At 44.5% G+C, this 27,963-nt stretch overlaps 1 protein-coding gene across 37 annotated transcripts in view; it reads left to right on the top strand.

Moving 5' to 3' along the window:
* The window catches only part of ARHGEF6 (Rac/Cdc42 guanine nucleotide exchange factor 6), a 117,102-nt gene that overhangs the window by 36,603 nt on the left and 52,536 nt on the right, over positions 1 to 27,963 (top strand). For 32 of the 37 annotated variants that reach the window (XM_085006733.1, XM_085006732.1, XM_085006727.1 and 29 more), the window contains 4 exons: positions 581 to 782; positions 13,179 to 13,249; positions 23,858 to 23,952; positions 27,572 to 27,667. In XM_085006733.1, the coding sequence (XP_084862859.1) occupies positions 581 to 782; positions 13,179 to 13,249; positions 23,858 to 23,952; positions 27,572 to 27,667 (464 nt within the window). Of the gene's footprint in view, positions 1 to 580; positions 783 to 7,606; positions 7,802 to 13,178; positions 13,250 to 23,857; positions 23,953 to 27,571; positions 27,668 to 27,963 lie in introns of those variants that run through there. The other 5 variants (XM_085006750.1, XM_085006749.1, XM_085006747.1 and 2 more) reach the window with 1 other exon arrangement.

The following is a 27,963-nucleotide window of genomic DNA, read 5'->3' as shown; positions in this document are numbered from 1 at the left end:
TGTTTGGGGTAAAGCATCTTGGTGCTCTCAGCTTCTCAAAGCCCCCCGCCCCGTGACAGCTTAAGAACTCCCGATTTAGGTAACCATGGGATATTTGATCTTTGCCTGTGACTAAGTCTTAGCCGATTTAAGGTATTCTTAGTAATTGGGAGGTGGGAGGCAGATTTTATGAGAGTAGGTTAGTATCTAATCTTGGTCATATAATTATGTAAGACTATGTCTGGGTGTTGGGTAGAGGCAAGGTGGGCTCGTTTATTATTCTACTTTCTTTCCTGGACTCATTTAAATAAGTATCTTTAGATAATGGATGGGGAGAAGGACATAAAAGCTATGACCCCCCCCCAAAAAAAACCCACACGTTCTCACGAATGCAACTTTGCACATGGTTTTGAGGGCTTTATTAATCCCCCCCGACCTCCCCCCCCCCGCAAGGCCTACCCATGAAAGGTAAAAACTCAAGACCGAAATGGACCTGGGTCTGATCCTCGGTCACCCTACTTTATTTGCCTAAATGCATGGAATGTCTGCCCCCTCCTCATTGAGATGAGCGCCTAACCTGCTACGGCTTTGGTTTCTCTAGGAGATGACGGAAAATGGAAGTCACCAGTTGATAGTAAAGGCGAGATTCAACTTTAAGCAGACGAATGAAGACGAACTGTCCGTCTGTAAAGGGGACATCATTTATGTTACTAGAGTCGAAGAAGGAGGCTGGTGGGAAGGCACTTTAAATGGGAGAACAGGCTGGTTCCCTAGTAATTATGTCCGAGAAATTAAATCCAGTGGTAAGTCAGTCTTTTCAGAGCTTTCTTGCCTGGGACTCTTGTCCTTTCTTGGAATTCTGCCTGCAAATCTTGTAGCTTTAATGGGTCAACAGAAATTGTTGGTCCTTGTATGTGTATGTCAAAAATAAGACTAGAACAGAACTGGGGAAAATCTGTGATTAGATATTTTGGAACGAAGTTGTATTTAGATTACATCAAAGCAGCCAAAAGCTAAAAAATCGAAAGAATTCAAAGCTCAGACAACTGCCCCACCTTAACTGTGTCCCCTTCTGTCTACTAATTCTAGCTCATGTAACGTAGCACACAGCCCTTCCTGCTCCTCTAAGAATCGCCGTGGCAGAACACAACAATAAGCGAGGCCATGTGCTAACTTCCTTTTTTAGCCCTAAGCTCTTCGAGCAGACCTAAGTCTAAATGTGTTGGAGAAATAACAATCATAGAACTGCAGGAAGCTGTCTGGCTGCTTTGATTGTGAATAAGATTGCCCTTAACCCGTTGCGTACTGCTAGCTGTGTACTCTTTTGCATAATGATACCCAGAGAAAGAAATCTCCTCACTCGTAATAATCTTTCTAGAAGTTTCTTAGGTCGTGTACTTGCCTTTTATTATTTAAGAAAGTAGGTCCTCCCTCTGCTACCAAAAACCAAAACCAGAACCCAAACCCTGGCAGTATAAAAATATGTCGCAATACAGATAAAATAGTATTCAGTTATTCGCATTCTTACACCTCTTCAGTCTTCAAAACTATTTCCCCAAGCGCTCCTTATATTTATTCTTTCTTTTTTCGAAAATTCTCTTCATTTTGTGAAGTTTTATTGAAGTATAGTTGATGACAAGCTTGTGCTCATTTCTGCTGTACAACAAAGTGGTTCCATTCTTTATCAGATTCTTTTCCCATATAGACGATCACAGAACGTTGGGTAGAGTTCTCTGTGCTCTACAGCAGGTGCCCGTTGGTCAATCATTCCATAGACCTCAGGGTGCACATGCCAGTCCCAATCCCCACCCCCCTTCATCCCTCTTCATCCCTTCATCCCTTTTCGTCGTTAGTTCCTCAGTGTATTGTTTTCTTTCCTTTTTTTTTTTTTTCTTTCCTTTTCTAGGGCCACACCTGAGGCATATGGAGGTTCTCAGGCTAGGGGTCCAATGGGAGCTGTAGCCACCGGCCTACACCACAGTCACAGCCACACAGGATCCGAGCCGCGTCTGCCACCTACACCACAGCTCACGGCAACGCTGGGTCCTTAACCCACGGAGTGAGGCCAGGGATCGAACCTACAATCTCATGGTCCGTAGTCGGATTCGTTAACTGCTGAGCCATGACGGGAACTCCAGTGTATTGTTTTCTTTGGTCAATGTCTTTATTCCTTTTTTAGTGCCTCAACATTAATGCCATTACTTAACAAAATTGCAGGCTCACTGTAAATTAGGTAAAACTTCGTGCACTAGATAATGTAGATAAGAAAACTCCTCTCTCCTTTGCCCCCTCCTCTAAGATAATCACTGTTGGGAGCTTTTCCCTAAAGCATTTGAGATGAAATTTAGTTTCATGCTTTTCTGTATTGTGTGTTGGGCGAAGGTGGGGCATCTCCTTCAAAGGAATAAGTGTTTAGTTATATCTGTATATGTGGATTTCTTATTATTTTTTATTCCTGGGAATTGAGAAATTTCTGTTGAGCCTTGAAGTGTTTTCATAGGCCTGGCCTGAAATTTCCTTGGGTTTGATGATTTTCACAGCTGATTTTTTACCCCTTGCTACATCTTTTATTTGGTGTAATCTGCTTGTTAGGATCTTTAGATGATTTTCCAGATTCACTCTGACACTGTTCCCTGATTCAGTGCCTTCATCTGCAAAACTAAAAGGAACAGCGCTTGCTTCCTGGCCTGGAAATCCCAAGCATTGTTGAGTGGTGGGTGGAAGTGGACAGACAGCACACCCCCATTTTTTTTTTAATTGGCTGTGCCCACAGCATGCAGAAGTTCCCAGGCCAGGGATCAAACCTGTGCTGCGGTTGCAACCTGTGCCACAGCTGCAGCAATGCCGGATCCTTAACCCTCTGCACCACATGGGAACTTCCTCCTATAATCGAATTGAAACTCAGTAGCCAGAGTGATCCTTTCAAAACGTAACGAGTAATTCTCACCATGATGCGGTGTTTTGAGTCGTTGTGGAGGCGTGGATTTGATCCCGGGCTGGCACAGTGGGTTAAAGGATCCTTGGCAGACAGGACAGGTGACATAGACAAAGCTCGATATAGGATGCTGTCGGAGGAGTAAAGAAAAAGATTTGATTAACAATAACCTAAGAGGAAAAAAAGCACTTGAATTGGGTCTTGAATGATGAAAAGAAGCTTCTGAAAGGAGAAGAAGGTTAGGAGTTACGAAGTTAGGGCTGGGAAGTAGGAAAGCATGGGGTGGGCGGGAGGTGGATTGGGTTGAGGGTCAGGTGACTGAGAGAAGGGGCGGGGCCTTGGGCCGGAGCTACTCAAGAAGGGTGCCAAAGACAAGCTTGAAGCTGGGCATGGCATGGGATTTAGAGAGATCTTTCGAGTGGCGGTGCTGGGGCTGGATGGCAGGGAAGTGGTGGGGGGAACGAATGAGGATGCGGGGACACCCGTCGCGACCGCTGCCGAGGTCCCCGCACTCGGGATAGTGGTGTGGGCCACTTTGGTGATGGTGGCGAGGAAGAGAGAGTGGACAGATGCAGCGGATACGGGGAAAATAGAATCCGGAAGCCTCGCTGACGATCAGGGATGGGGAAGAAGGAAGATGTGGGGGTACCGCCGTCTCGGGGCCCAGCACGCGGGTGAGCTACGTGTGGGCATGGGGTGTCTGTCATCCACCCAGCCAGGCAGCCAAGGGTTATTTGCCAGGACGAGGCTGTCAGTCTCAGACCTGGGCACGGGTGAGGCAGAGAAACCCAAGGCGCGCCTCTTGCCCTCCCGGTGTTCAGTCTAGTGAGGGGAAGACCTCGTTAGCGTACAGTAGGATCCATTCTAAATACAGGGTGCTCTGGAGCGTGGTGAGAAGAAGGGGGGTACCCAACTCAGCCTGACAGGGCGGGCAAAGGGAAATGATTCATCTTGGTATACCTTTCTGTCTCCCTAGTGCCTTAGATGCAGGAAGTGTTGGGTACATGCTGACTGCCATTAATGGAGAAGGGATGGAGAGGAGATTGTGTGTGTGTGTGTGTGTGTGTGTGTTGGGGGGGTGACTGGTACAGAAGATGATGTGTTCTTTTGCACATGCTGAGTGGAGGCGCCAGCGAGTCATCGTTCTGCAGATTTCTAGCAGGTTGGCGGTACCGATTTGGAGCAGGAAACAGATTAAGAGCTGGAGCCGAAACTGACAAGGGACAGTGCGACACATGTCACACATCATATTCTACATGATGAAACGTAGAATAGATGGCAGAACCTCAATGGGTAGAGAGGCCACTCTGGCTGGAGAGGTTGGCAGAGGCTTCATGGAGGAGACAGGGCTGGAGCTGAACCCACAAAGACACGGAGGCTGTGTGGATAGGCCCAGAAGAGAGCAGAGACAGTCTAAGTCGGAGTGACTGGCTAGGGAGAGGGAAAACCACGACGGATCTGTGGTAGGATCGAGCAGAGTGAGTTAGGGAACAAGGAAGAGATTACCTTGGTGTAATGCCAAGGTCTTGGTGGGAAGGTAGGTATCAAGTCTTTGCTGGCTTCAGTGCTTTCTCACCCCCAGTCTTGCCACATCCATGAAACAGAGAGCAGGCCAAACCTAATAGGATGAAAAAAAAAAAAAAAAAGAAAGAAAAGAAAAGAGGGGTTCCTGTCGTGGCTCAGTGGTTAAGGAATCCGACTGGGAACCGTGAGGTTGCAGGTTCGATTCCTGGCCTTGCTCAGTGGGTTCAGGATCCAGCATGGCCATGAGCTGTGGTGTAGGTCACAGATGCGGCCCGGATCCTGCATTGCTATGGCTCTGGTGTAGACCGGTGGCTACAGCTCCAATTAGACCCCTAGTCTGGGAACCTCCATATGCTGGGTGCGGCCCTAGAAAAGACAAACAAACCAAAAAACCTACTAGGATGCTTCGGGACGTTATACATTCAATGTTGTGCTCTCTTACGTTTGATCTAGAAAATGCATCTCAATTTTTGAATTTCTTTCCATGAAGTCCATAGGGATGTGTAAGCTTAGACAAGAAAATTTATCTTTTTTTTTTTTTGTCTTTTGCCTTTTTGTCTTTTGTTGTTGTCGTTGTTGTTGTTGCTATTTCTTGGGCTGCTCCCGCGGCATATGGAGGTTCCCAGGCTAGGGGTTGAATCGGAGCCGTAGCCACCGGCCTACGCCAGAGCCACAGCAACGCGGGATCCGAGCCGCGTCTGCGACCTACACCACACCTCACGGCAACGCCGGATCGTTAACCCACTGAGCAAGGGCAGGGACCGAACCTGCAACCTCATGGTTCCTAGTTGGATTCGTTAACCACTGCGCCACGACGGGAACTCCAGAAAATTTATCTTTAAGAATTTTAAACAATGACTTATAATAGTTCTCTTGTGGCTCAGTGGGTTAAGGATCCAGTGTTGTCCCTGCCGTGGCTCGAGTCACTGCTGTGCCGTGGGTTTCTATCCCTGGCCTGGGAACTTCTGTATGCTGCAGGCGCAACCAAAAAAAAAAAAAAGAAAAAAAAAAAAAAGAAAAGAAAAAAGACTTAGAGATTACATTCTTATCTCAGAGAAACGAAACCTTCCATTTGGAGTTTTAAACCCCTCTGCGATACAACATCTGGTTCCTTTATGAGATTGCATCAGGCGTGGGACTAAAGCACTTCTCTGATCTCCATCTGCTTACCGTTGGGAACTAATGGGCAACTCTGCGGTCACTGGAACAGTCAGTAATTCTGACCGACTCTTTCACGATAGCCTGGGGTGCCCTTCGGGCTCCTCCTCCAGATTCTTAAGGATTGTCTTAGCAATAAAATGCAGCAACCCCAGCCCCATCCAGCCCTCACCCCGGGGATGGCTGTGCCTCTGGGGACCTGTGCCGTTTTCTTCTCCGGAGCCTGTCACGGACAGGAGCCCATCCTGCTCTGGAAAGCTTGCCCTGGGGGCCTGGCCTCTGAAGTTTCCGATTCCACCACCGTAGCTTTGATAATTCCCGCCAAAGCCCTGGGGACAGCTTCCTCCAGACTAAAGGAGGAGGCTGATTTCCGAGGACTTACAGGACCCCCCCCCCCCAATAGTGTAGAAAGTGAAGAACTCCAGTATTGGAGTATGTTTTACACACGCACGCACACGCACACACCCCTCGCCTCGACAGGAGCTTAAGGCAGACGTTAGCGTGGGTTTTTGTGACCGGGATCTTATAAAAGCCTCTCGCCCAGGATAATGGAACCTGGCCACCACTGGCATTTGGAAGCCCTTGTTATCCGTCTTGCCGGCCACTTCTCAATTTCTTGTTACGTGAGAAAAATAAACCCTATTTGCAGCAAAAACATTCTTTTTTCAAAGATCTTACTTCACAAAAATACATGTATGGAACAACTTAGTCATTATATATACCGCAGAAGCTATATTAAGGGCCCTTCCTCCTTTATTTCATTTTAGTCAGAGACCTTGTAAATAAGAAAGTTAGCCGTTTATAATTTGCAGTCCTTTTCTTAGAAATCCGTGGTCACTTGTGTCAATTAACATGTTATTTATCCATCACAATCATTTCTGTCAACTACGTCGGTAACATAGTAAATTACATCTCTTTTTTTATTTTTGTCTCTATTGCCCAGAAAGGCTAAGGGTTTTGTCAGGACTCTGCATTAAAATTTTCCTGGCAAAATTTCCATGCCAAGAAAATATTGAGGCTAGTATGATTGAGCAGATATTTTAAGCAAGTTCTGTTTTCTGCAACTGATTTAGTTAAGGGGTCATTAAATCCTTCTAAAACTTCTTATTAGCAGGCAAATATAGATGTCAAATGAGGGGATTAGTTAGATGGCTAATTCAATTTGTATTAAGGCAGATTAAGAAATGACTCTTCCTGCTCATTATCATCCAAAACTAGGATTGGGCTTTATATTTAGATTTCCTGTTTTAATCCCCTAGCTGTCTCCCATAGATGCTTCCTGTCCAGAGGAAATGAGTTGTCACTAGACTTCTTTTTGACCTATCACCGCCAACGGGCATAGGGATCGGTACCTCATCCAGGGAGGGGAAAGAATCAGGAGTTACCTGGAAAGGGATATTTATAGCAGAATTAGGAGACTTCTTATGGCTCCACCTGCGAGATGCTTGTTCTTGCAGATTATGAGTTCGATTATGAGTTCAATTATGCTAAAGGACCCATTTGAATTCTTCCCTACCTTGACTGATTCTTTTTTCACTGATTGAATCGAATCCATCAATTGTTTTTCATCGCCTTAGAAACACCACCTAAAAGGTTTACGTTTTCATGGTAGTTCCAATCAGGTCAGGTCGGGAAGGACGTACCCTTCTAGATTCTTCTGGCTGGTCTAATTGACAGGAGAGAGGTTAACAGGAGCAAAATCATACCGAAGTTTAGCAACTGTGTACAGGGAAGAAACCCCGAACTGAGTCACGCAACAAAATGGACAAAACCTTCACCTTAAGTTCCATCCTCCGCTAAAGATAAAAGAGGATGTTGGGGGTCGTGGTTTGGGACCTCACAGGGGAGGAGGGCAATTGACACAGAGATGGAAAAGCAAATGTTTGCTAAATGAATGTTTGCTGGGCCCTGCAGACACAATGGAAAACAGAGTGGACTCTGCTCTCCGGGCCCCGCTCCCCCCACCGCACCCAGCCCGGGTTCTTTGCAGGTGTCTCTGCTGGTCGCCCTATTCCGGGAACAGGCCCTGGATCTACATTCTCTAGGTAGCGAAGGGAGAGGTGAAAAGAAAGATTTCCTGTCTTTGGGGCCCTGATTGCTAGACCTTCTCGCACTCTGCTGGCTGCTGCGAGTGGCGAGCGCAGGCATCTTGCCTTGTTCGTGGTCTTGGGGGAAAGCGTTCAGCCTTAGGTTTTCCACCGTGAGGTAAGATACTGGAGGGTTTTTTGTAGATGCTCTTTATTGAATTGCGGAAGTTCTTTATTTCTATCTTTTCTGGGCATTTTGTTTCTTGAATGGGTGGCCAATTTTGTCATGTCCTTTTTCTGCAGCGATTGACACTTTATCGTGTGATTTTTCTTTTCGACTGTGACGGTCGTGGGTTTCGTTGATTGATTTTGGAATGTTTAACCAAACCTGCATCCCTGGGATGAATTTCATCAAATACAATTCTTTTAAAATATTGCAGAATTCTATTTGCTGATACTTGGTTAAGGTTTTTGGGCTTGGAAATTCGTGAGGGTTATGGGTCTGCAGTTCTCTTTTTTCTCCTGTCTTTGGTTTTGGTGTCAGTGTAATGGCAACTTTATAAAGGGAATTGGAAAGCCATCCCTTGTCTTTCGTTTTCTGTGAGAGATTGGGAAGAATTGGTATGGCTTCTTCCTTAAACATTTGGTAGACCTCTCCGTTGAAGCCATGTGGGCCTGGAGATTGCTTTTGCCAGAGTTTTGAATTTATAAATTCAGTTTCTGGACTAGTTATAATAGGCTCTTCAAATGGTGTATTTCATATCCTGGTGAATGGTGGCAGTTTTGGCTTTCTGAGGAATTGCGTCATTTCACACCTAGTTATCAAATTTCTGTGTTTCTGAGTTGTTCATAGTATTTCTTTCTTTTCTTTCTTTTTTTTTTTTTTGTCCTTTCTAGAGCCGCACCTGCTGCATATGGAGGTTCCCAGGCCAGGGGTCCAATCGGAGCTGCAGCAGCAGGCCTACACTAGAGCCACAGCAACTCGGGATCCGAGCCGTGTCTGCAACCCACGCCACAGCTCACGGCAATGCTGGATCCGTAACCCACTGAGCAAGGCCAGGGATCGAACCCACAACCTCATGGTTCCTAGTCGGATTCGTTAACCACTGAGCCACGACGGGAACTCCCGTAGTATTTCTTTATTAATCTTGCTGCTGTCCCTGAAGTCTGTAATGATGTCCCCAGTTTCACTTCTGTTATTGGTAATACCTGTCTTTTTTCCTCCGTCAGTCTTGCTAGAGGTTTGACGATTTTATTTTATTTAAAAATTTTTTTTACTGTAAGACTTATTTAGTAAAGTGTAATTGATTGACCATATCGTATTTGTCTCAAGCGTACGGCAAAGTGATTTAGTCATACATACGTATGTATATATGTATGTTCTTTTTTGATTCTTTTCAATTATAGTTTATTACAAGATACCGAATATAGTTCCTGATGCGATGCAGTAAATCCTTGTTGTTAACAATTTTATTGGTCTTATCAAAGCCCCCACTCCTTTTTGCATCATGTTCAGCCACCCAGGAATCATCACGGCAGCCGCCTTTTTTTAAATTCGTGTTTTCGGTTACGGCCACTGATTCCTGTGGCCTCTCCGCTTCTGTGCCTTGGCAGGCTCTCCCTTACTGTTTTACCCTTCCTTTTGGGCTTGCTTTGGAAAGCTGGCCACATTGTTCTGCTTTCTCTAGAAAGTTTCACTTTTATCAAGATGGTTTACATCGTATTTGCACAAAACAACTGAGTTCTACATAGAAGCATTATGGCTACATTGTAGAAAACTTGCCTAACAAAAATGAAAAGGATTTGGTAACTGTCGATTTTGAATATGCCTACGAGCGCAAGACCGTGATAGACTGGCTCTGCCCCTTACAACCTCACGTGGTAGGCTGGGTGTCTCTGCATTTTTCAGGTTTACCCAGGAAAGCCTGGTGGATCCAGGCAGATCTTGAAGTGGCATGAAGTTTCTCCAAACTGGTCATGCTCCACTTTTTTTTTTTTTTGGTCATTGACAAGTGACATAATTGACCCTCATTGCTGCCTATGTGTTTTATTTCCACTTTACCCAGCCGGGCCCAGCTGGGCAGTTCACTCTCACAGGAACAGTCCTGCCTTGAGCGTTGCCATTTCTACATCTATGCTGTTGGGACCTTCTCTGCCTAGAAAAATGCTCTACTGTCTTTTCAGCCTGTTTTGGTTTTTCTTTTTTGACTGCGCCCATGGCATGTAGAAGTTCCTGGGCCAGGGATTGAACCCACACCACAGCAGCGACTCGAGCCACTGCAGTGACCACGCTGGATCCTTAACCCACTGAGCCACACGGGAACTCCCTTTTCAGCCTGTTTGAATTCCAGCCCCGCCCCGCAGGGACAGATCCAGTACCCCCTGCCCAACAAGTCTTCTCTGACCTTCTCAGATCAAACTGATGGCCCCTCTGAACCCTGGTGAGAACCACTGCTCATGACATTGACTGGGCCCTTCGGTACTTTCACCTCTGGATGTCCTGCTGGTTAGGAGCACAGGATCTTGTCAGGACACAACTGGGCTTCGGTCTTGGCTCTGCCATTTCCCAAATTCAAGCCCTTAGGCAGCTGATTTTGCTTTTTTTTTTTTGTCTTTTTGCCTTTCCTAGGGCCGCTCCCGCGGCATATGGAGGTTCCCAGGCTAAGGGTCTAATCAGAGCTGTAGCCACCGGCCGATGCCAGAGCCACAGCCACACGGGATCCGAGCCGCGTCTGCAACCTACACCACAGCTCACGGCAACGCTGGATCCTTAGCCCACTGAGCAAGGCCAGGGATCGAATCCACACCCTCATGGTTCCTCGTCGGATTCGTTCACCACTGAGCCACAACGGGAACTCCTACTTTCTTGATCCATAGTGATCACCTTTGCAAAATGAGATCATCGCTACCTCACAGAGTTTGTTGTAAAGATCAAATAGAATGTCTTAAAAGCTGTTAACTACTACGTATAAAAGATATAACCAACAAGGACCGACTGTACAGCACAGGAAACTATATTTAATATTTTATAATCTATTAGGGAAAAGACTCTGAAAAAGAATGGATCTATATGTATGTATAACCAAATCACTTTGCCGTACACCTGAAACTAACGCAACATGGTAAATCAACTGTGCTTCAATTAAAAATATATTAAAATAAATACCCAAAACAAAAACAGCAAAAACAAAAGCAAAAAAAAAAAATAGCTGTTAAATGCCAAATACACATAAGGGATCTTTTAAATATTATAATAATTAGAAATAAAGGTTACATGGGAAAACATTCATGAAGTAATGTTGGAATAGGAGAATTCCAAAACTGTAGTTGCAGTAGAAAGATCTCTGTGTGTCCATAAACACATGTAGGAAGGGAATGGGAAGACACACTTCAGAATGTTACTCTGGATGATGCTTAGGTCTGGGTGATGGGCTAATTGTTGGTTTTACTTTCCTCTGTTTTCATTTTTTTTAGGGTAAAAATGTAATAAACTTAAAACTAGAGGAGTTCCCATCGTGGCTTAGTGGTTAACAAACCCGACTAGTATTCATGAGGACTAGAGTTCAATCCCTGGCCTCGGTCAGTGGGTTAAGGATCTGGCATTGCCGTGAGCTATGGCGTAGGTTGCATACGCGGTTTGGATCCTGTGTTACTGTGGCTGTGGTGTTGGCCACAGCTCCAATTAGACCCCTAGCCTGGGAACCTCCACATGCCACAGGTGTGGCCCTAAAAAGACAATACATAAATAAAAATAAAACTAGAAAATATTATTTTAAAAAAGAAAAAAATCAAGGCCTGATGATATTATTTGGTTATTTATACTCCACCATACTGGAAAAGAGGTTAAAGAAAGAGTTTAAAGCAGGATACAATAAAGCAGGTAAAAATGGAATATAAAACAAAATGAAGGAGAAAATGAGGGTAGGGACGGTAGTATGTAGTGACACTGTTAAACATTTATGATCACTGTCTTGTATTTGTATTAAGTGGTTTCTTTTTAAAAAAATGTGTGTTGGTTTATAATGTGTTAATTTCTGCTGTATAGCAAAGTGACTCATATATATATTATATAATACATATTATATAAATTTATATATATACTCTTTTTTTTTTTTTTAGGGCCACACCTGCAGCATATGGAAGTTCCCCAGGCTTGGGGTAGAATCTGAGCTGCAGCTGCTGGACTGTGCCACAACCACAGCAACATCAAATCTGAGCTGCATCTTCAACCTACACCTTATGCCACAGCTTTTGGCGCCGCTAGATCCTTAACCTACTGAGTGAGGCCAAGGATCGAACCGGAGTCCTCGTGGTTGCTAGTTGGGTTTGTTTCCACTGTGCCGCAACGGGAATTCCCCCATTCTTTTTTTTTTTTTTTTTTAATATTATTTTCCATCATGGTCTATCCCAGGGGATTGGATATAGTTCCCTGGGCTGTGCATAGAAGCTTGGTGTTTATCCATTCTATATGTAATAACACGCATCTGCTAACCCCAAACTCTAGGTCCACCCCCCCCACACCCCACCCCCGGCAAACACAAGTCTGTTCTTGTTTGTGAGTCAGTTTCTGTTTCATAGATAGGTTCATTTGTGCCATATTTTAGATCGGGTGATTTCTTTATTAAAGAAAAATGTCTTAGAATGTCTCTTAGTCATGAGTTTAATAGATAACACTAACTTGGTAGAAGAAAGGCAGTATTTTACAGCACAAGGTAATGATATTAAAATGAAGGAATTTTCTGTTAGTTGAAAGTGTATTAAAGATTCTTATTATTTTGTTATTGGCACAGTAGACAACCCCAAGAAACAATGGCTGCTATTATCTATATTATATTATACTTGTATAGTAAGTTGCAAGTTACAAATGTGTATATATATATTTTTATATATAAATATGTGTTTCAAGTTATACATACATATATATATATATTTGATCAGTGTTGGCTTTGCTCATCTGTTTTGAATACATTGAGTGTAGAGGCAGATTGGAGTCAAGAAGCAGGAACTGGGAGTTCCTGTCATAGCTCAGTGGTTAACGAACCCGACTAGGAACCATGAGGCTGCAGGTTCGATCCCTGGCCTCGCTCAGTGGGTTAAGGATCCGGCACTGCCGTGAGCTGTGGTCTAGGTTGCAGACGTGGCTTGGATCTGGTGTTGTTGTGGCTGTGGTGTAGGCCGGCAGCTACAGCTCTGATTAGACCCCTTGCCTGAGAGCCTGAGAACCTCCATGTGCCTCGAGTGCGGCCCTAAAAAAGCAAAAACAAACAAACGAAAAAAACCCCAGGAACTGGAGTTCTTGCCTTGACCCTGTCATTAAGAGGCTAGACGTTAACTCCTTGGCTTATTCTCCCCTGCAGAAATCGAGGCCCCTGGACAAGAAACTCTAGCTTGACCATCTATAGTTTAGTAAGATTATAGTTTTACTTGCTTAGAAATGTTCATTTCCATTGATCCTTCCACTTGACAATATTTATAGGATGTTCATTGACCTACGTTATAAAATGTTCATCTTAGACGTGTGTGATATTAACATAATTTAAATGTCTTTTTCACAGAGAGACCTCTCTCCCCCAAGGCTGTCAAAGGATTTGAAACTGCTCCTCTTACCAAGAATTATTATACTGTGGTGAGTGTTCAGCTGATGAACAGACATTTTCTTGACTCTCTATATGGAGAACCCCGGATGCGTTGAGGTGACACCCGTAGGAGAGTGGATAAAGTTGCATTGCAAGGGTCTAATGGCAGCTGTCTCACACCGGGCCTCTTCTACTTGTAGGCTTCTTACCGACGTCCACTGTACTGAAAAATTCAAGGGTGGCACAGAGATTCAGAGCCAAGGCTTACTAAACCGCAGCAAAAGAGAAATTGGCTAATGTGTAGACAGGATGGGGAAATTCAGCAGTCAGATACAGCCCGAGCAAATAGTTAGGAGGTGAATTCCCAAGTTCCTCTACTGCAGTAAGTTTTAAGTGACTGCATACTGTGGTTTTATTTCAGAATCAATTAACCCGTTAGGACATCCTCTGAAATGTTATCAGCCTTGTTCTTGAGGAGAGCCCAAAGGGAAGACCGCCCTTTGGCCCAGAGCGAGGAATGAAACGGCTCTGGCTTGCACACAGATATGTCAAAATACATTAGCTATAAATAGGGCATGTGCAATACTCAAGATAAGTTCCCGTTTGAAAAAGAGATCATATCCTTTTCCTCATCTCCCCTCTGCTTTCCTTCATGCCTCCTTTCTAGGCTTGGCCCAGTCGCTAATGAAAAGGTCAAGTCATCATCACCTAGAAGTCCCCCCGTCTGGTAGCCTTGTCGTCTTCCCCCCATCACTGCTAGAATTCAGCTTCACTTTTCACCCACTGTTCTCCGTGCATTCGTGCTGCCGGCTCCTTTCATCGTGTGCATGGATAAACAGTTTCAAGATCTCTCTGTGCATTTGTTTCAAAAAAGTGAATTTCATTCTTCAGCGAATGTGCTCCATAGAGATGATATGAAAAATCAAGTAGGAGCTTCATAGGTAACACATGGGCAATGATCATACAGGACAATTTTGTCACCATTTTTTCCTCTTACATTTCCGGGTTTAAACTATGGCACTCAACAGAGTCAGGGCCCCTTTTCCGTTCGTCCCTGGCCACTTTCCTTTTTTTACTGCTAACTTTTTGATGCATTTTTTTCCCACCTACACATATATAACTATATATCTTTACGTAGTTGCAATCATATTATATACACAGTGTGTGTCCTGAGTTTTCACTTAGTGTTTTATCTTTTTTTTTGGCCGTATCTACGGCGTGTGGTCGTTCCAGGGCCAGGGATGGAACCTGCGCCACAGTAGCGACCCAAGCCATTGCAGTGACAATGCCGGATCCTTAACCTGTGTTGCCACAAGGGAACTCCCGTGTTTTATCATTTTTAATTGTTTATTTACCTTCTTTTCCCTTTTTATTCCTTACAGTTTTATGGAGATATAGCTGACATATAGCACTGTATAGGGCGTACATACATCAGGAAAAGATGACCACAAGTTTAAGGACCATCATCTCATACAGATACAAAATTAAAGAAGTGAAAAACTTTGCTTGTGAGAAGAACTCCTTAGATTTACTCTCTTAATAGCTGTCATAAAGAACATACAGCGGTGTCAGTTATCTCTGTGATGTTGTACATTCCATCCCTAGTGCTTATTTATTTATAACTGCACGTTTGTACCTTCTAGCTGCTGTCATCCGAGTCCCCTTTCGCCCACCCCCACCTCTGGTCCTGACCACTTCTTTTGGCTTCCCGGTGACCCCCAGGTGGTTTAATATTTAGCGATAGAGGAAGGGTGCAGGCAAATGGTGGATGAAAATGTTACTGTAGGAGTTCCCGTTGGGGCTCAGTGGTTATCAAATCTGACTCGCATGCATGAGGACGTAGGTTCGATCCCTGGCCTCACTCAGTGGGTTAAGGATCCGGCATTGCCATGAGCTGTGGTGTAGGTCACAGAGGCAGCTCCGATCCCACGTTGCTGTGGCTGTGGTGTAGGCCGGCAGCTGCAGCTCCGATTGGACCCCTAGCACAGGTATCTCCATATGCCTCAGGTGTGGCCCTAAAAAAAAAAAAAAAATGTTACTATAGCTGCTTCTCCCTGTGGATCTGGAGCAAACCATTGCTCGGCTTTGGCTCTCTCTCTGCTGATGCTGATGCTACCCTCTGCTGATCCCACCACTCTCCTCCTGATGCAGTTCATGTACATTATTTCCAGTTCCTCACTATTGTAAACGATTCTGATTCTGCCGTGAACGTCCTATATGTGTAACTTTGGCAGAGTATGTAAAGATGAGTAAGGCGGATTCCTAGAAGTTACATTGTTGGGTCAAATACATACCTGACTCTCTCTCTCTCTCTCTCTCACACACACACACACACATGAGATGGTTTATACATATATATATATATTTACATTTTGATAGATTTTTGTCTTGAACCTCAAACTTAATCAGAAAATAGAAGGTCTTGGGGAACCCGTGATGGCCTATGAAGGAGCCGCAGAGCTGTGGTGTGACTGTTGCTGAACTACTGAGACCAGCTGGACACGGCTTTGTAACTAGATATGCATGTGAAGGGATCTGGATTGGTTGTTGGTTTTTTTTTTTTTTAAATCTACATTTCTCTTGAGTATTTAGGCAAATTTTTTATCTTTATTTATTTTTATTTTATTTTATTTTTGTCTTTTTAGGGCCATACCTGCGGCATATGAAAGTTCCCAGGTGAGGGGTTGAATCAAAGCTGCAGCTGCCGGCCTACACCACAGCCACAGCAACGCGGGATCCGAGCCACGTCTGCGACCTACACCACAGCTCAGGGCAATGCTGGATCCTTGATCCACTGATCGAGGCCAGGGATCGAACATGCGTCCTCACGGATACTAGTCAGATTCGTTTCTGATGAGCCACGACGGGAACTCCTTTTTAGGCAAATTTTTAGCAGCAACTAACTCAGAACATGTTTCACGTGATCTGCTTGCCCTCCCCACCTCTGTTGAATACCTTAGACAAATCAAAACAATTCTAGCTCACCAACGGTATTTGGAGACCTGGAAAATCAGTTCGCCCACATATAAGGTGTCTTCATCTCATCTTCTGTTAACTTCTCTTCCCTCTAAGAGTCATTAATTGTAGACATTTTCTGGTGCTAGTTCTATAAGAGCATTAGCGACTGATTTTTACTTCATTTTTTAAAATGGAAATAAATTTTTGCTCATTACATGACATTATATAAATGACTATTTAAAAAAATCAGACAATATAGGAAAAGTATAGAGAAGAAAATATCAGCTGTAATTTCACCACCTGGGGATAAGCACTACTAATGTCTTGGTGAGTCTCATGCCAAACTTTCTTTCAGGTAGATGTGAAGTGTAGTGTGTGTGTGTCTGTGTGTATTTAGCCTATGAATATACAGCCTTTTTTTAAAAAAAAAAAAAAAAAGCCCGATTGTGATCATTTCACAATGTATGCATATATCACAATGTCAGTTTGTATACCTTGAATATATACAATTTTTATTTATCAGTAAGACCTCAATAAAACTAAAAAAAAAAAGAAGCAAAGAAAAAGGAATCTATGAGGTTCAGTTGTCAGGCTTCATTTGCATGCAGCACTTTCATTGGGAAGATGGGACAGACATGGTACCGTGAGCCACACAGCAGACAGTGATGTCACGTGATAAAGTGTCTGAAGATGAGTTGCTCCAAATGTGTCTGGGGACATCTGAAGCCCCCGGGGCCGCCAGAGGTCTGGACCCTTCACCTGACTTTGTTACATTAGGATCTTCGGCCATAGGTCCCAGGAAACAGCATTTCAGAAACAATTTTTTATTAACATGTCATTGATTTACACGCATGCATAGCCTCCCCCACTATCAGCATCTCCCACCAGGGTGGACTGTTTGTGACAACTGATGAACCTGCATCGACACATCACCCAAAGTCCAGGGTTTGCATTACCACTCACTCTCGGTGTGGTTCATTCTGTGGGTTTGGACAAATGCACAGTGACATGTTTCTGCCATTATGGTGTCCGGAGTAATTGCACTGCCCTAAAAAACCTCTGTGCACCCTCCGTTTTTTAAAGCACCAGCCCGAACTACCTTCCACCTCTATCCATTTATTCTTTCGACCTATCCATTTCCTGGTCTGCCTTATCCATGCATATCTTCCATCTGAGGTAAGGGAGGGGACGAGAGTTTTCAGAGCCAATCTGTTGTTTTGCGGACTCTGGATAACAGGGCACCGAGCTGCTTGTTTTGTAAAAGTCAAGGACCTGGAGGAGCAAAATCGATCTGTGCGCTTGAATGTAAACAAACAGGCGGCTCTACCGGCAGCTGAGTCAAACCTGACATACATCCAGTAACACTGCCTTTTCCCACCGCACAGGCGTTAGGCAACGTGAGCTCATTTGTGCAGGTGTCATAATTAGCTCAGGATTCCTATAATGTTTTTGTTTAGCTTGTGGGTTTCCGGGGGCCGTTGTCGTCCTCCTTTATCATGGGTCAGATCTCTCTCCATCTGCAGCCTTTGTTGATGCATTTTAGCCTCATGAAATAAGTTCTTCCTACTTCTGTGACTTGTTCCCAAAATGGCGTTAGAAATTTGAACTCACTCTAAAGCCTTTCCAGGAAGTGTAAGGACTACATTTTATTGGAAAATCGATAGCCCAGGATGGAGGCACAAAAGGCCTCCGCCTCTTTTTCTAGGGCCTCTCACCATCTGTTTTATTCCGAATTTAGTCAAAGGTTAATTAAGGGAAAGGGTCCTCGGCTGTCCTTGTGAAGACGGCGTCAGGGCGGCAGTCTGGACACGGTCTATTTTAGTAAGTTTGAGTGGATTTCATCTCGATCAAACTGTACTGCTCTGAAGTTGATTGGCCTGCCAAGCTCCTTGCCTTCTGACTCACCACTGAGGCCTTCTGTTTGGGAACACATAGCCTTCTCTGTCTGCTTCCCTTTTTCATCCCTTTACAGTAGATGCCCTGTGGCCTGAAAAAGAAAGAACCAGTCTCAGAAGTTCATCCGTTGGTCTTCCGAGATTGGAGGAAAGCAATAAAAGGGCAAGTGAATTTGGGAAAGAATCCCAGGCATCCACCCTGGGCGCCGTTTCTACCAATCAGACCACGGCAAGGGCAGTGCCAGTTAGTCGAGTATCATTCAGACAAATTTTGCATCCTTTAATGAAGGACTCATTCATCACCTCCGTCAGTTTAGCTTGTCAGGTCAGCATTCAGCTGTACCCTCAAAAGTTGCAGCAATATGAGTTTAAAGTATGTTTCCTTTTAGCTCTCCAGACCTCACTCAAAGCTGACATGCCTGCTGCCTCTGTCTGTCCCATGCCAGTGGTTTCTAACGATGGAACCCGTAGAAAGTGTGTGGCTTTGTCTAGCGAGTGAACCCGCTGGGGCGAGACAGTTGGCACCTTTCTTGGAAAATCTTAGTGATTTCTCTGAGAGGAAGTCCAGATGATAGCATTTTAGGGGAAGACGAAATAAATACTAAGACTGTTTCGATGCGGGAGGGGGAGGGGGAATGGTAGCAAACCATGGAATTGAGGCAATGATGTTTCATTGGTCTTCAGAATCACAGTTGGTGATGTAAATAATATCTGTGCATTTTCTAATTTAAAAGTTCCCTCGGGCCATGACTGGTTTTTGTTTGGTTTTCTGTTTTCACTTTCTTTTTCTTTTCTTTTTCCAATGGCTATTGTAATTTGGGTAGGATGGCCGTTCTAGACAGCAGGGCCTCAAAGGAGGGCGAGGGTGTGCGATGGGCTTGTTTGAAAAATGTGAACAAAGGAGAGGATGAGATGACTTCCTTCTCTCCTGAACAGAAGTGGGAAGGCACGCCACCATCCTCTTTTTCCTCCAGTACAAATACTATAGGCAGACGAATAAATATTGCTCGAAAAGAAATCTGCCTGTGACTTTTACCTCTTAATAGAATTCTAAGTGCCGCTCCCTCCATTTCTAAGAACTGAAAAAAAAAAAAAAATGAAGCCCAGTGCTGAGCGTGAGTGGAAGTGATTACTTAATGCACAATCATGATCAACAGCCCAGCTGGGCAGAAAGCTAAAATGATGGAAAAATTTGAGTTTGGAGGGACACCCTGCTGGATAAGGACTGGGTGTCAGAGGAAAGACAGAAAAAGGACTATTAACAGGTGAGAAATTTGTGCTTTGACTTTTAAAAAGTAACAGCTATCTTGGCATAGAACTCAGCACAAAATTCACCATTTTAAAGGGTACAATCCACAGATTTTTAGTAAAGGAACAGAGTTGTGCGAGGGTCACTGCCATCTTGGTTTATAACATTTGTCATCGGCCCTGCAGAAACCCCGTACCCACCGGGAGTCGTTCCCTCCAGCCCTTGAAAACCACGAATCTGCTTTCTGCCTCTACGGGTTTTCCCTCTTCTGGACATTTCATGTAAACTGAGTCATGCAATATTTGTTCCTTGGTGTCTGGTTTCTTTCTTAGCATACTATTTTCATCCACGTTGAAGACCGTATCAGAACTTCATTCCTTTTTATGACCAAAGAGTCTTCATAGTTTTGACTATACCAGGTTTTGCTTATCCATCCATCAGTTGGTGGACCTTTGATTTATTTCTGCTTGTTTGTTATTGATAATGCTGCCGTGAAAAGGCGTGCAAATTTTTTGCAGGGACATATGTTTTCATTTTTCTAGGAGTGGAATTACTGGGTCATATGCTAAGTCTATGTTTAACTTTTTGAGGTGCTGCCAAACTGTTTGCCGCAGCAGCTACAATTTTTGGCATTCCCACCAACAGTATATGAGGGGTCCAGTTTCTCCATATCGTCACCAACACTCGTTACTGTTTTTTTTCTTTTGGTTATAGTCACCTTCCGGAAAGTGAAGAAGTAGTGCGACTTTGATTAGTGCTTCCCTAGTGGTTAATCATGTTGAATGTCTTTCTATGTGCTTATTGGCCATTTGTGGGTTTTTTTTTTTTTCCTTTTAGGGCCACACCCACGGCACATGCAAGTCCCCAGGCTAGGGGTCTAATAGGAGCTGCAGCTGCCGGCCTACACCACAGCCACAGCAATGCAGGATCCGAGCCATGCCTGTGACCTACACCATGGCTCATGGCAACGATGGATCCTTAACCCACTGAGCGAGGCCAGGGATCGAAACCCATATCCTCATGGATACTAGTCAGGTTTGTTTCTGCTGTGCCACAATGGGAACTCCCTGTGTGTTTTTTTGGATGGCCACACCCACGGCATATGGAAGTTCCCTGGTCAGGGATCAAATCTGAGTGATCTAGGCCAAAGCTGTGGCAATGCCAGATCCTTGACCTGCTGTGCCATAGTGAGAATTCCCGTCTTCTTTGGAGAAATGTCTGTTCAAATCCTTTGCCAACTTTTTTTTTTTTTTTTTTTTTTTGGCTACGGTGAGCAGCAGCTAGATGTGGGATCTCAATTCCCAGACCAGGGATCGAACCCAAGCCACAGTGGTGAAAGCACTGAATCCTAACCACTAGACCACCAGGGAACCTCACTACCAACTTTCAATTGATTATTTTTATTGTTGAGTTGATTATTTCTATTATTGAGTTGTAAGTTGTATATATTCCAGATAGTAGACCCTTATCAGTTACATGATTTGTAAATATTTTCCCCATTCTGTGGGTTGTTTCCTCTCTCTCTCTCTCTCTCTTTTTTTTTTTTTTTTTTTTGGCTGCACCTGTAGAATGTGGAATTGAACATTCCTGGACCAGGAATGGAACCCATGCCACAGCAGCAACCTGAGCCACTGCAGTGACAACACAGGATCCTTAACCCACTGTGCCACAAGGGAACTCCTCTCTTCACTTTCTTGATAATGTCCTTTAACACACAAAAGTTTTCAGTTTTCATGGATTTCGGTTTATCTGTTTTTCCTCTAAGGTTTTTGTAGTTTTCCCTTTTGTATCCATTTTGAGGTAACTTTTGCACACGTGTGAGGTAGGCGTGTGAATTCTTTCTTGCATGTGGTTATCCAGGGGTCCCAGCACCGTTTTTTGAAAAGACTCTTCTTTATTGGAAGTTCTTGGCACTCTTGTCAAAAATCCGTTCACCATGGGTCCATTTCTGGACTCTCGATTCTGTTCCATTGGTCTGTATATCCACCTCATGCCCGTACTCAACTATCCTGTTGCTGAAGCTGTTTCGTGAGTTTTGGAATTGGAAAGTACACACAGAGATTCACTGATGGCAGTTCAGGTTTTCCTACCCTGCTCCTGATTTCTGGGGAGGCTTCTGCTCAGGGTTTTCTGGTCCAGCAAGTTTTGATTCTCTGTCTGCCTGCCTGTGTCCAGTTTGGGGTGTAGCACTTTCCCCTGTGACCTCAATTCCCTGCCACATCTAAAAAAGTATCCCCCCCCCCGCCCCGCCGGCGTGATCAGCTATTTACTTGTTAAGATGGAATTAATGGCTTCCAAATGCCTTAAATGCTAGACTGGAAACCAGAAGTCCTTTCTTCTTTTTTTGATACAGGCATTTATAGCTCCAAACGCTGCTTTAACCGTATCTCATCTCCTAAGTGTTTTATGTTGTGTTTTGTTTTTTTGTCTTTTTAAGGCCACACCTGTGACATATGGAGGTTCCCAGGTTAGGGGTCGAATTGGAGCCACAGCTGCTGGCCTACACCACAGCCACAGCAACGTGGGACCTGAGCCACGTCTGTGATCTACACCACAGCTCACGGCAACGCTGGATCCTCGACCCATCAAATGAGGCCAGGGATTGAACCCTTGTCCTCATGGATACTGGTCGGGTTCGTAACCCACTGAGCCACAGTAGGAACTCCCGTGATTTCTTTTTTATTTATCTCAAGATGGTTTATAATTTCCTCTGTTGTGCTTGGACTTTCTCTGGGGGGAACATTTCTATCCCATCACTGGATGGTGTCACAGAGCCCTGGTTCTTCTGGGCCCCTAGATTTCCACTAGACCTTTAGAGAGGAGTACAGAAACTGCAAGTCTGCACGGTGGCTGGGAGGCGGGGCTCCGACCTAAGCCCTGGCTTTTAAAGCCACCTTGTGGCCTGTACCCTTGTCCCCTAGAGGTGACACTGCCCTTCAGGTGACATTTAAAATGGCTGGACACATTTTTGGCTGTCACCCTGGGCTGAGGGGTGTGGCGTGCCACGGACATCTGGCGGGCGGAGGCGGGGGATGCTGCCAGGGGTCCTGCAGTGCCCAGGGCACCCCTCCCCCAGCAGCGTTACCTGCTCTGAAATGTCAATCGTGCCGCCGTTGAGAAAACTTCTTCTTCACCCCTTAAATTGGTGAGACTCGCCCAGCGCCTACCTGTACACTGTCTCACTCCCTCTTCACAATGGTCCCTGAGGTAGGTGAAATGTCACAATCTGAGATGAGGCAAGCGAAGCCTTGAAAACTGAAGCCACCTGTCCGTCGGTAGCAGAGCCCGGACCACCACCCTCCGGCTGTGTCCCCCAAAGCCCACGGCTGCCGGGGCCTCCGCTTGCCCCGTCCACCCACGCCACCTTCCCAAAGCAGCTCAGCATGCACTGCCTCGTGAGTATCTGCCTGGTGCGCTGGTGGCCAAGGGCCTTCTCGTGGCTAAGAGTGCCTGGCATTGTCTCGTGAGCCCGGGTTTAATGTCTCCATCGGCAGACAGAGCACGAGGCCCCTTGGCACAGTGGAGGCAGTCAGTCCATTTGTGTCGGATGGATTAGGAGATAGGAGAGAAAATACACCCAAATGTTAGCTCGCTGATCTCTAGGAGCTTGCGATGAAGGTTGCAGCTGCCTCCGGAACAGGTTGGGAAATGGGCCTGGTGGGGCAAGAGGAACTGTGGACCTGTGGCATAGGTCGTTTTGCCTGTAGGATTTTCATGTGACTGTCACTGATGATATTGGCAAGCATCATTTCTCTTGTTATATTTCTTGCATTTCAGCTCCCTTTCCTCTTTGAAACGTTCATACTAGCACCTTGTACCTTGATTTAAAAAATCACATTTAACCCTGCTTAAAAATTCAGTGTCCTCAGATTTTGTCACCTAGTGGTCTTCTGAAAAATGTTATTGTGGACTTATCCAGATATTGAATCCCTGTGTCTTGAGGTAGCTGGCCGCAATTTTCTCATCCATGAAATGGGAATGATCATCTTTTGTTAGCTGAGAACTTGCCTGAGGATAAAATGATGTGAAGCACATGAAAGCATTCTGCGCGGTACTGCGTAAATGGCAGGACCCCTCCAGTTATGGGTAAATCGGCAAAATGTGTTATGTGAGTTATGCCATATAACCAGTTGTCATATAGTTACTATTTTATTATTATTATTATTATTTTTATGGCAACACCTATGGCATATGGAAGTTCCTAGGACAGGGATTGAATCCGAGCTGCAGCTGTGACTTACACCACAGCTGGGATCCTTTACCCCACCGTGCTGGGCTGGGGATTGAGCCAGTGCCTTTGCAGCAACCCAAGCCACTGCAGTCAGCTTCTTAACCCACTGCGCCACAGCAGGAACTCCGTCATACAATTATGAGTCTGCCAGAATGGAACAAGCTGCATTTAGATTTTTGTCCCATCCTTGCTTACAGTGCTAGCCTGAGTAGCTAGGATTTCTTTTCTTTTCTTTTTTCTAATAATTTGGTTAAAAGATCTAAAAGTCTATTTTACCTTGGACTTTTCTGACAATTACAATACCTTGACTTTTGTTTCTCCATAGGTGTTACAGAATATCTTGGACACTGAAAAAGATTATGCTAAAGAACTTCAGTCTCTCCTTGTTACTTACCTAAGACCCCTGCAGTCCAATAACAAGTAAGATTTATATTTTAAACCCCTCACCAAGTGAAGCAAGATAATGTCCGCATATGAAGTCATTACTCTTATGTTGCTGAATAATTGATTTTGCCCTTTAGAAGAATTTCCGCAGATCACAGGTTGCCAAGAGCATGGTCAAGGCAACAGAAATAATGCAAGATGTTGCTTTTGGAGAGCTTGGCTTTCTCTCCGGGACATGGAGGGAATGAGACGGTCTGCATTTCTGTTTGTCACAATTTTTATCTTGTGTGTTTTTAAAGTGATGCCTCTGGTTTTACCGTCCAGAAAAAGGACTTGCTGGTGTTTGGGGGGTTTTTTGGTTTGTTTGGGTGTTTTTTAAATGTATTTTTTCTTTTTGGGGCCACACCTGCAGCATCTGGAAGTTCCCCCGGGCTGCGGGTGTGGCTTTCAAAAACAAGCAAGAACGAAACAAAAACAAGGACAACAACATAAAAGGTTCAAACCTTATTCTGGTCTTAGAAATCTCAAGGCCTGAATTGAAAACTTAGTTTTCACAAAGGAAAACTATTGACCATTCATTTCTCTGTGTGTGCTCAGGGGCCTGGCGTATTTAACAACTAACGGCTAATTGCTCTTGTGTGTGTTCTTATTTTAATGGATTAAACTTTATTGGAGACACTGATCTATAAGTCAGATGGAAAATTTAGCAGTCAGTGCATATAATGAAAGACAGAAGCCTCCTCTTTTACCTTCGTAAGAGTTTACTTTTGCTGAACAGTGGCCTGAACTGTTGGCTTCAGGCCCAAACAAGTTTGATGTATTTCACCCTTTTCTCCCCTTTTCTAAACCCTGCTTGCTTAGGCGTAACGTCTTGCTAAATTTCCCACTTGGTTATTTTCATGGCACTATGGGAATCTTCAGTATGAAAGGGTTTTGTACTCTTGTGTTTTGAGTTTACATGATGCACAACAAAGTGACTTTTGTTATTATTACGTAAAACCTGAAGCGCTCTGTGAGTCACAGTTCTTAGTGCTGAACGGACCTTCACTGAATCACTGGGTCTAGTGCCCTGGAAGAAATGACGATCCCCACTGAATAAATAAGAAAACTGAAGTCTAGAGAGGTTTGCGGCCCTACCCATCACACGGCCAGAAAGTGGCCAGGCTGAACCCACTGTGTCTCCCGCCACCAAGTGAAATATAGTTTCGCCTTCTGGAGGTGACAGGCAGAGGAGGAGAGGGGAGACGGTCGCATTCCAAATGAAAGAGCGACTGATGAGCAATCATGAAATAGTCAAAGGAGGAGTCCCCGTTGTGGCTCAGCGGTAACCCACCTGAGTAGTAACCAAGAGGACGCGGGTTTGATCCCTGGCCTCGCTCAGTGGGTTAAGGATCTGGCATTGCCGTGAACTGTCGGATCCCGCGTGGCTGTGGCTGTGGCGTAGGCCAGTGGCTACAGCTCCAATTAGACCCCTAGCCTGGGAACCTCCATATGCTGCAGGTGCCGCCCTAAAAAGCAAAAAAAAAAAAAAAAAAAAAAAAAAAAAAAAGAAAGAAAGAAAAGAAAAAGAAAAAAGAAAGAGTCAAAAGAAAGGGAAAGAGCCAAGGCAGAGGAGGTGAGAGACGTGGGTCAGAACTGGCCTGATCCCAAAGAAATTCAAGAGGCAGTATAGGCAGTTTCTGTTGGTTCTGTCTCGTGGACCCAAGTGATGTAAGCAAACCAGACTGTTTATTGCTTGATTCCGAAGGGAAAGCAGCAGCCAGGAAAGCCAGCTAAAGGTTTGGCTTTGGACACCCGGAGAGAGGGGTTTCCAGCTCGTGGCTCAGGAGGCTTCGGAGCAGAGGAACGGGGAGCTTTTGATGCTCTAGGGGTGACGGGCAGTGTCATTTTCTTGGTCAGCAAGCGTCCCTGGGGATTATGTGAAGGAGAAAGCACACGTGGCAGACACTGGCCTTTGCAGTACATCTCCAGAAAAGGGTTTCCTCAAAACACGGTTAAGAGCATGGACTCTGGAGCGAGAATGTTTTGGTTCAAATTCTGGCTTCACCGTTCACTGGTTTTGTGACTTTAGCTAATTTGCTTAACCTCTCTGTGCCCGGGTTTCCCTCGAGGTAAAATGGAAACAGTAGGACTTGCCTCATAAGGTTGTCATGAGGTTAAAGCGAGTTGTGGAAAATCCAATTTACCGCTAGGTAATTGTCACCTAAATAAAATTGGAGGTGAAACTCCTTAAAAAAATAAATAAAATGAAGTGTTATTCATACAGTGCTTACCTAAGTGTTAGGTGCTGAATTAGTGTGGGCTCTCGTTAGTAGGCGAAGAAAGGATGAGAAAATTCTTAATATAGGGGCCCTGGGTAAAATTACTCAGTTAGCCACTCCAGTCCAAAGACAAAGAAGCTTCCCTCCTACTTCCTCTCAAGATTTCTGTTAGTTGATTTATAGTAATTGTTTTTCCCCCGCCACATCCACAACATGCAGAAATTCCTGGGCCAGGTGACAAACCTGAGCCACAGCAGTGACAATGTTGAATCCTTAACCCACTGAGCCACCAGGGAACTCTGATTTATGTGCATTTGAAGAGAAGCTGGATTTTGCTGTTCTTCTCTCTGCATTTTATGGCACATGTAATAGCTTTCAATTACTTTCTCAGCCTCTAGAGGAGCGTACTCAAAGGTTTTTATACTTATTCCCAGCTATGATGTATTTTAGCCATTTAGATCTTGAGATATTTTTTATTATGTTATAATGGACATATTAGTTTCCAGGGTACAGGGTAAGGATTCCGAATTTGTATATATTGTGAAATGGTCACGATAATAAGTCTAGTTAATATTATCAGCAAACATAGTTACAGTTTTTTTTTTCTTGTGATGAGAACTCAAAATCTACTCTCTTAGCAATTGCCTTTTTTTTTTTTTTTTTTTGTCTTTTTGCCATTTTTTGGGCCACTTCCATGGCATATGGAGGTTCCCAGGCTAGAAGTCAAGTCAGAGCTGCAGCTGGCTGCCTACACCACAGCCACAGCAACGCAGGATCCGAGCCGTGTCTGCCACCTATACCTCAGCTCACGGCAACGCCAGATCCTTAACCCACTGATCTAGGCCAGGGATCGAACCCGCAACCTCATGGTTCCTAGTCGGATTTGTTAACCACTGAGCCACGATGGGAACTCCAGCAATTTTCAAAGATACAGTTCAGTGCGATTAACTGGGGTCACCATGCTGGATGTTACCTGCCCATGACTGGCTTATTTTGTAACTGGGAGTTTGAACCCTTTGACCCCTTTCCCCATCCCACCCTCCGCTCCCCCACCTCTGGCAACCCCCAGTCTGTTCTCTGTGGATACTTAGAGGTTAAGCACTTGCTCTTCATTTACTCGTTGCTTTGTAATATACCTAAATGTCCCTTTTAAACACCCATTCTCTCTAGGATCATTACTCTGGTTACGGAAAAATGGAAATTGAGGAAAGAAGCTCTGCTGCTTAAGGCCACAGAGTTGGTATATATTTAAAAGCAAAAGTGAAAATACAGGGTTTGCTTCCCTGGTTCCATTTGCCAGTTACTGGCAAACTATCAACTAACTAAACCAGAGCTAGATAACTAGAGCCCCCCTCAAGGTTTATTCGCTGAACCTGCACGTGTATTTTTTTCAGCCTGAGTAGCGTGGAGTTTACGTCTTTATTGGGAAACTTCGAGGAAATATGCACCTTCCAACAGACACTCTGCCAAGCCTTGGAGGAATGTTCGAAGTAAGTGTCTCAGAGCCCATTAGGCGAGCCAGCAATGTTGTGTTTTTTGTGTTTTGTTTTCCTTTTAACTGTTCTCTTAGATAGGGGCACTTTATTGTCGTTGACGCATTGATTACAACTTTGATAAACTGTCCCAGTACAGAGAAAATGTCCTAGGAGGTGGTATTCACACTGTCACACCACGAGTCGAATATCAAGGCTCTACAGCAAGTAAATTATTTCTGAATTTATTTTAAAAATCCTATCGACAAATAAGGTCTAAATTGACGATGGATGATGCCTTTCTCATCGATTTG

Source organism: Sus scrofa, chromosome X, assembly GCF_054392235.1.
Source record: "Sus scrofa isolate SSC_HxYL_T2T_F1_AM1 chromosome X, Sscrofa_HxYL_maternal_Yorkshire_Landrace_v2.0, whole genome shotgun sequence".
In the NCBI taxonomy this organism is placed as follows: Eukaryota; Metazoa; Chordata; class Mammalia; order Artiodactyla; family Suidae; genus Sus; species Sus scrofa.
Note: the sequence above shows the minus strand (reverse complement) of the source record. Positions and strands in the feature narration are given on the sequence as shown.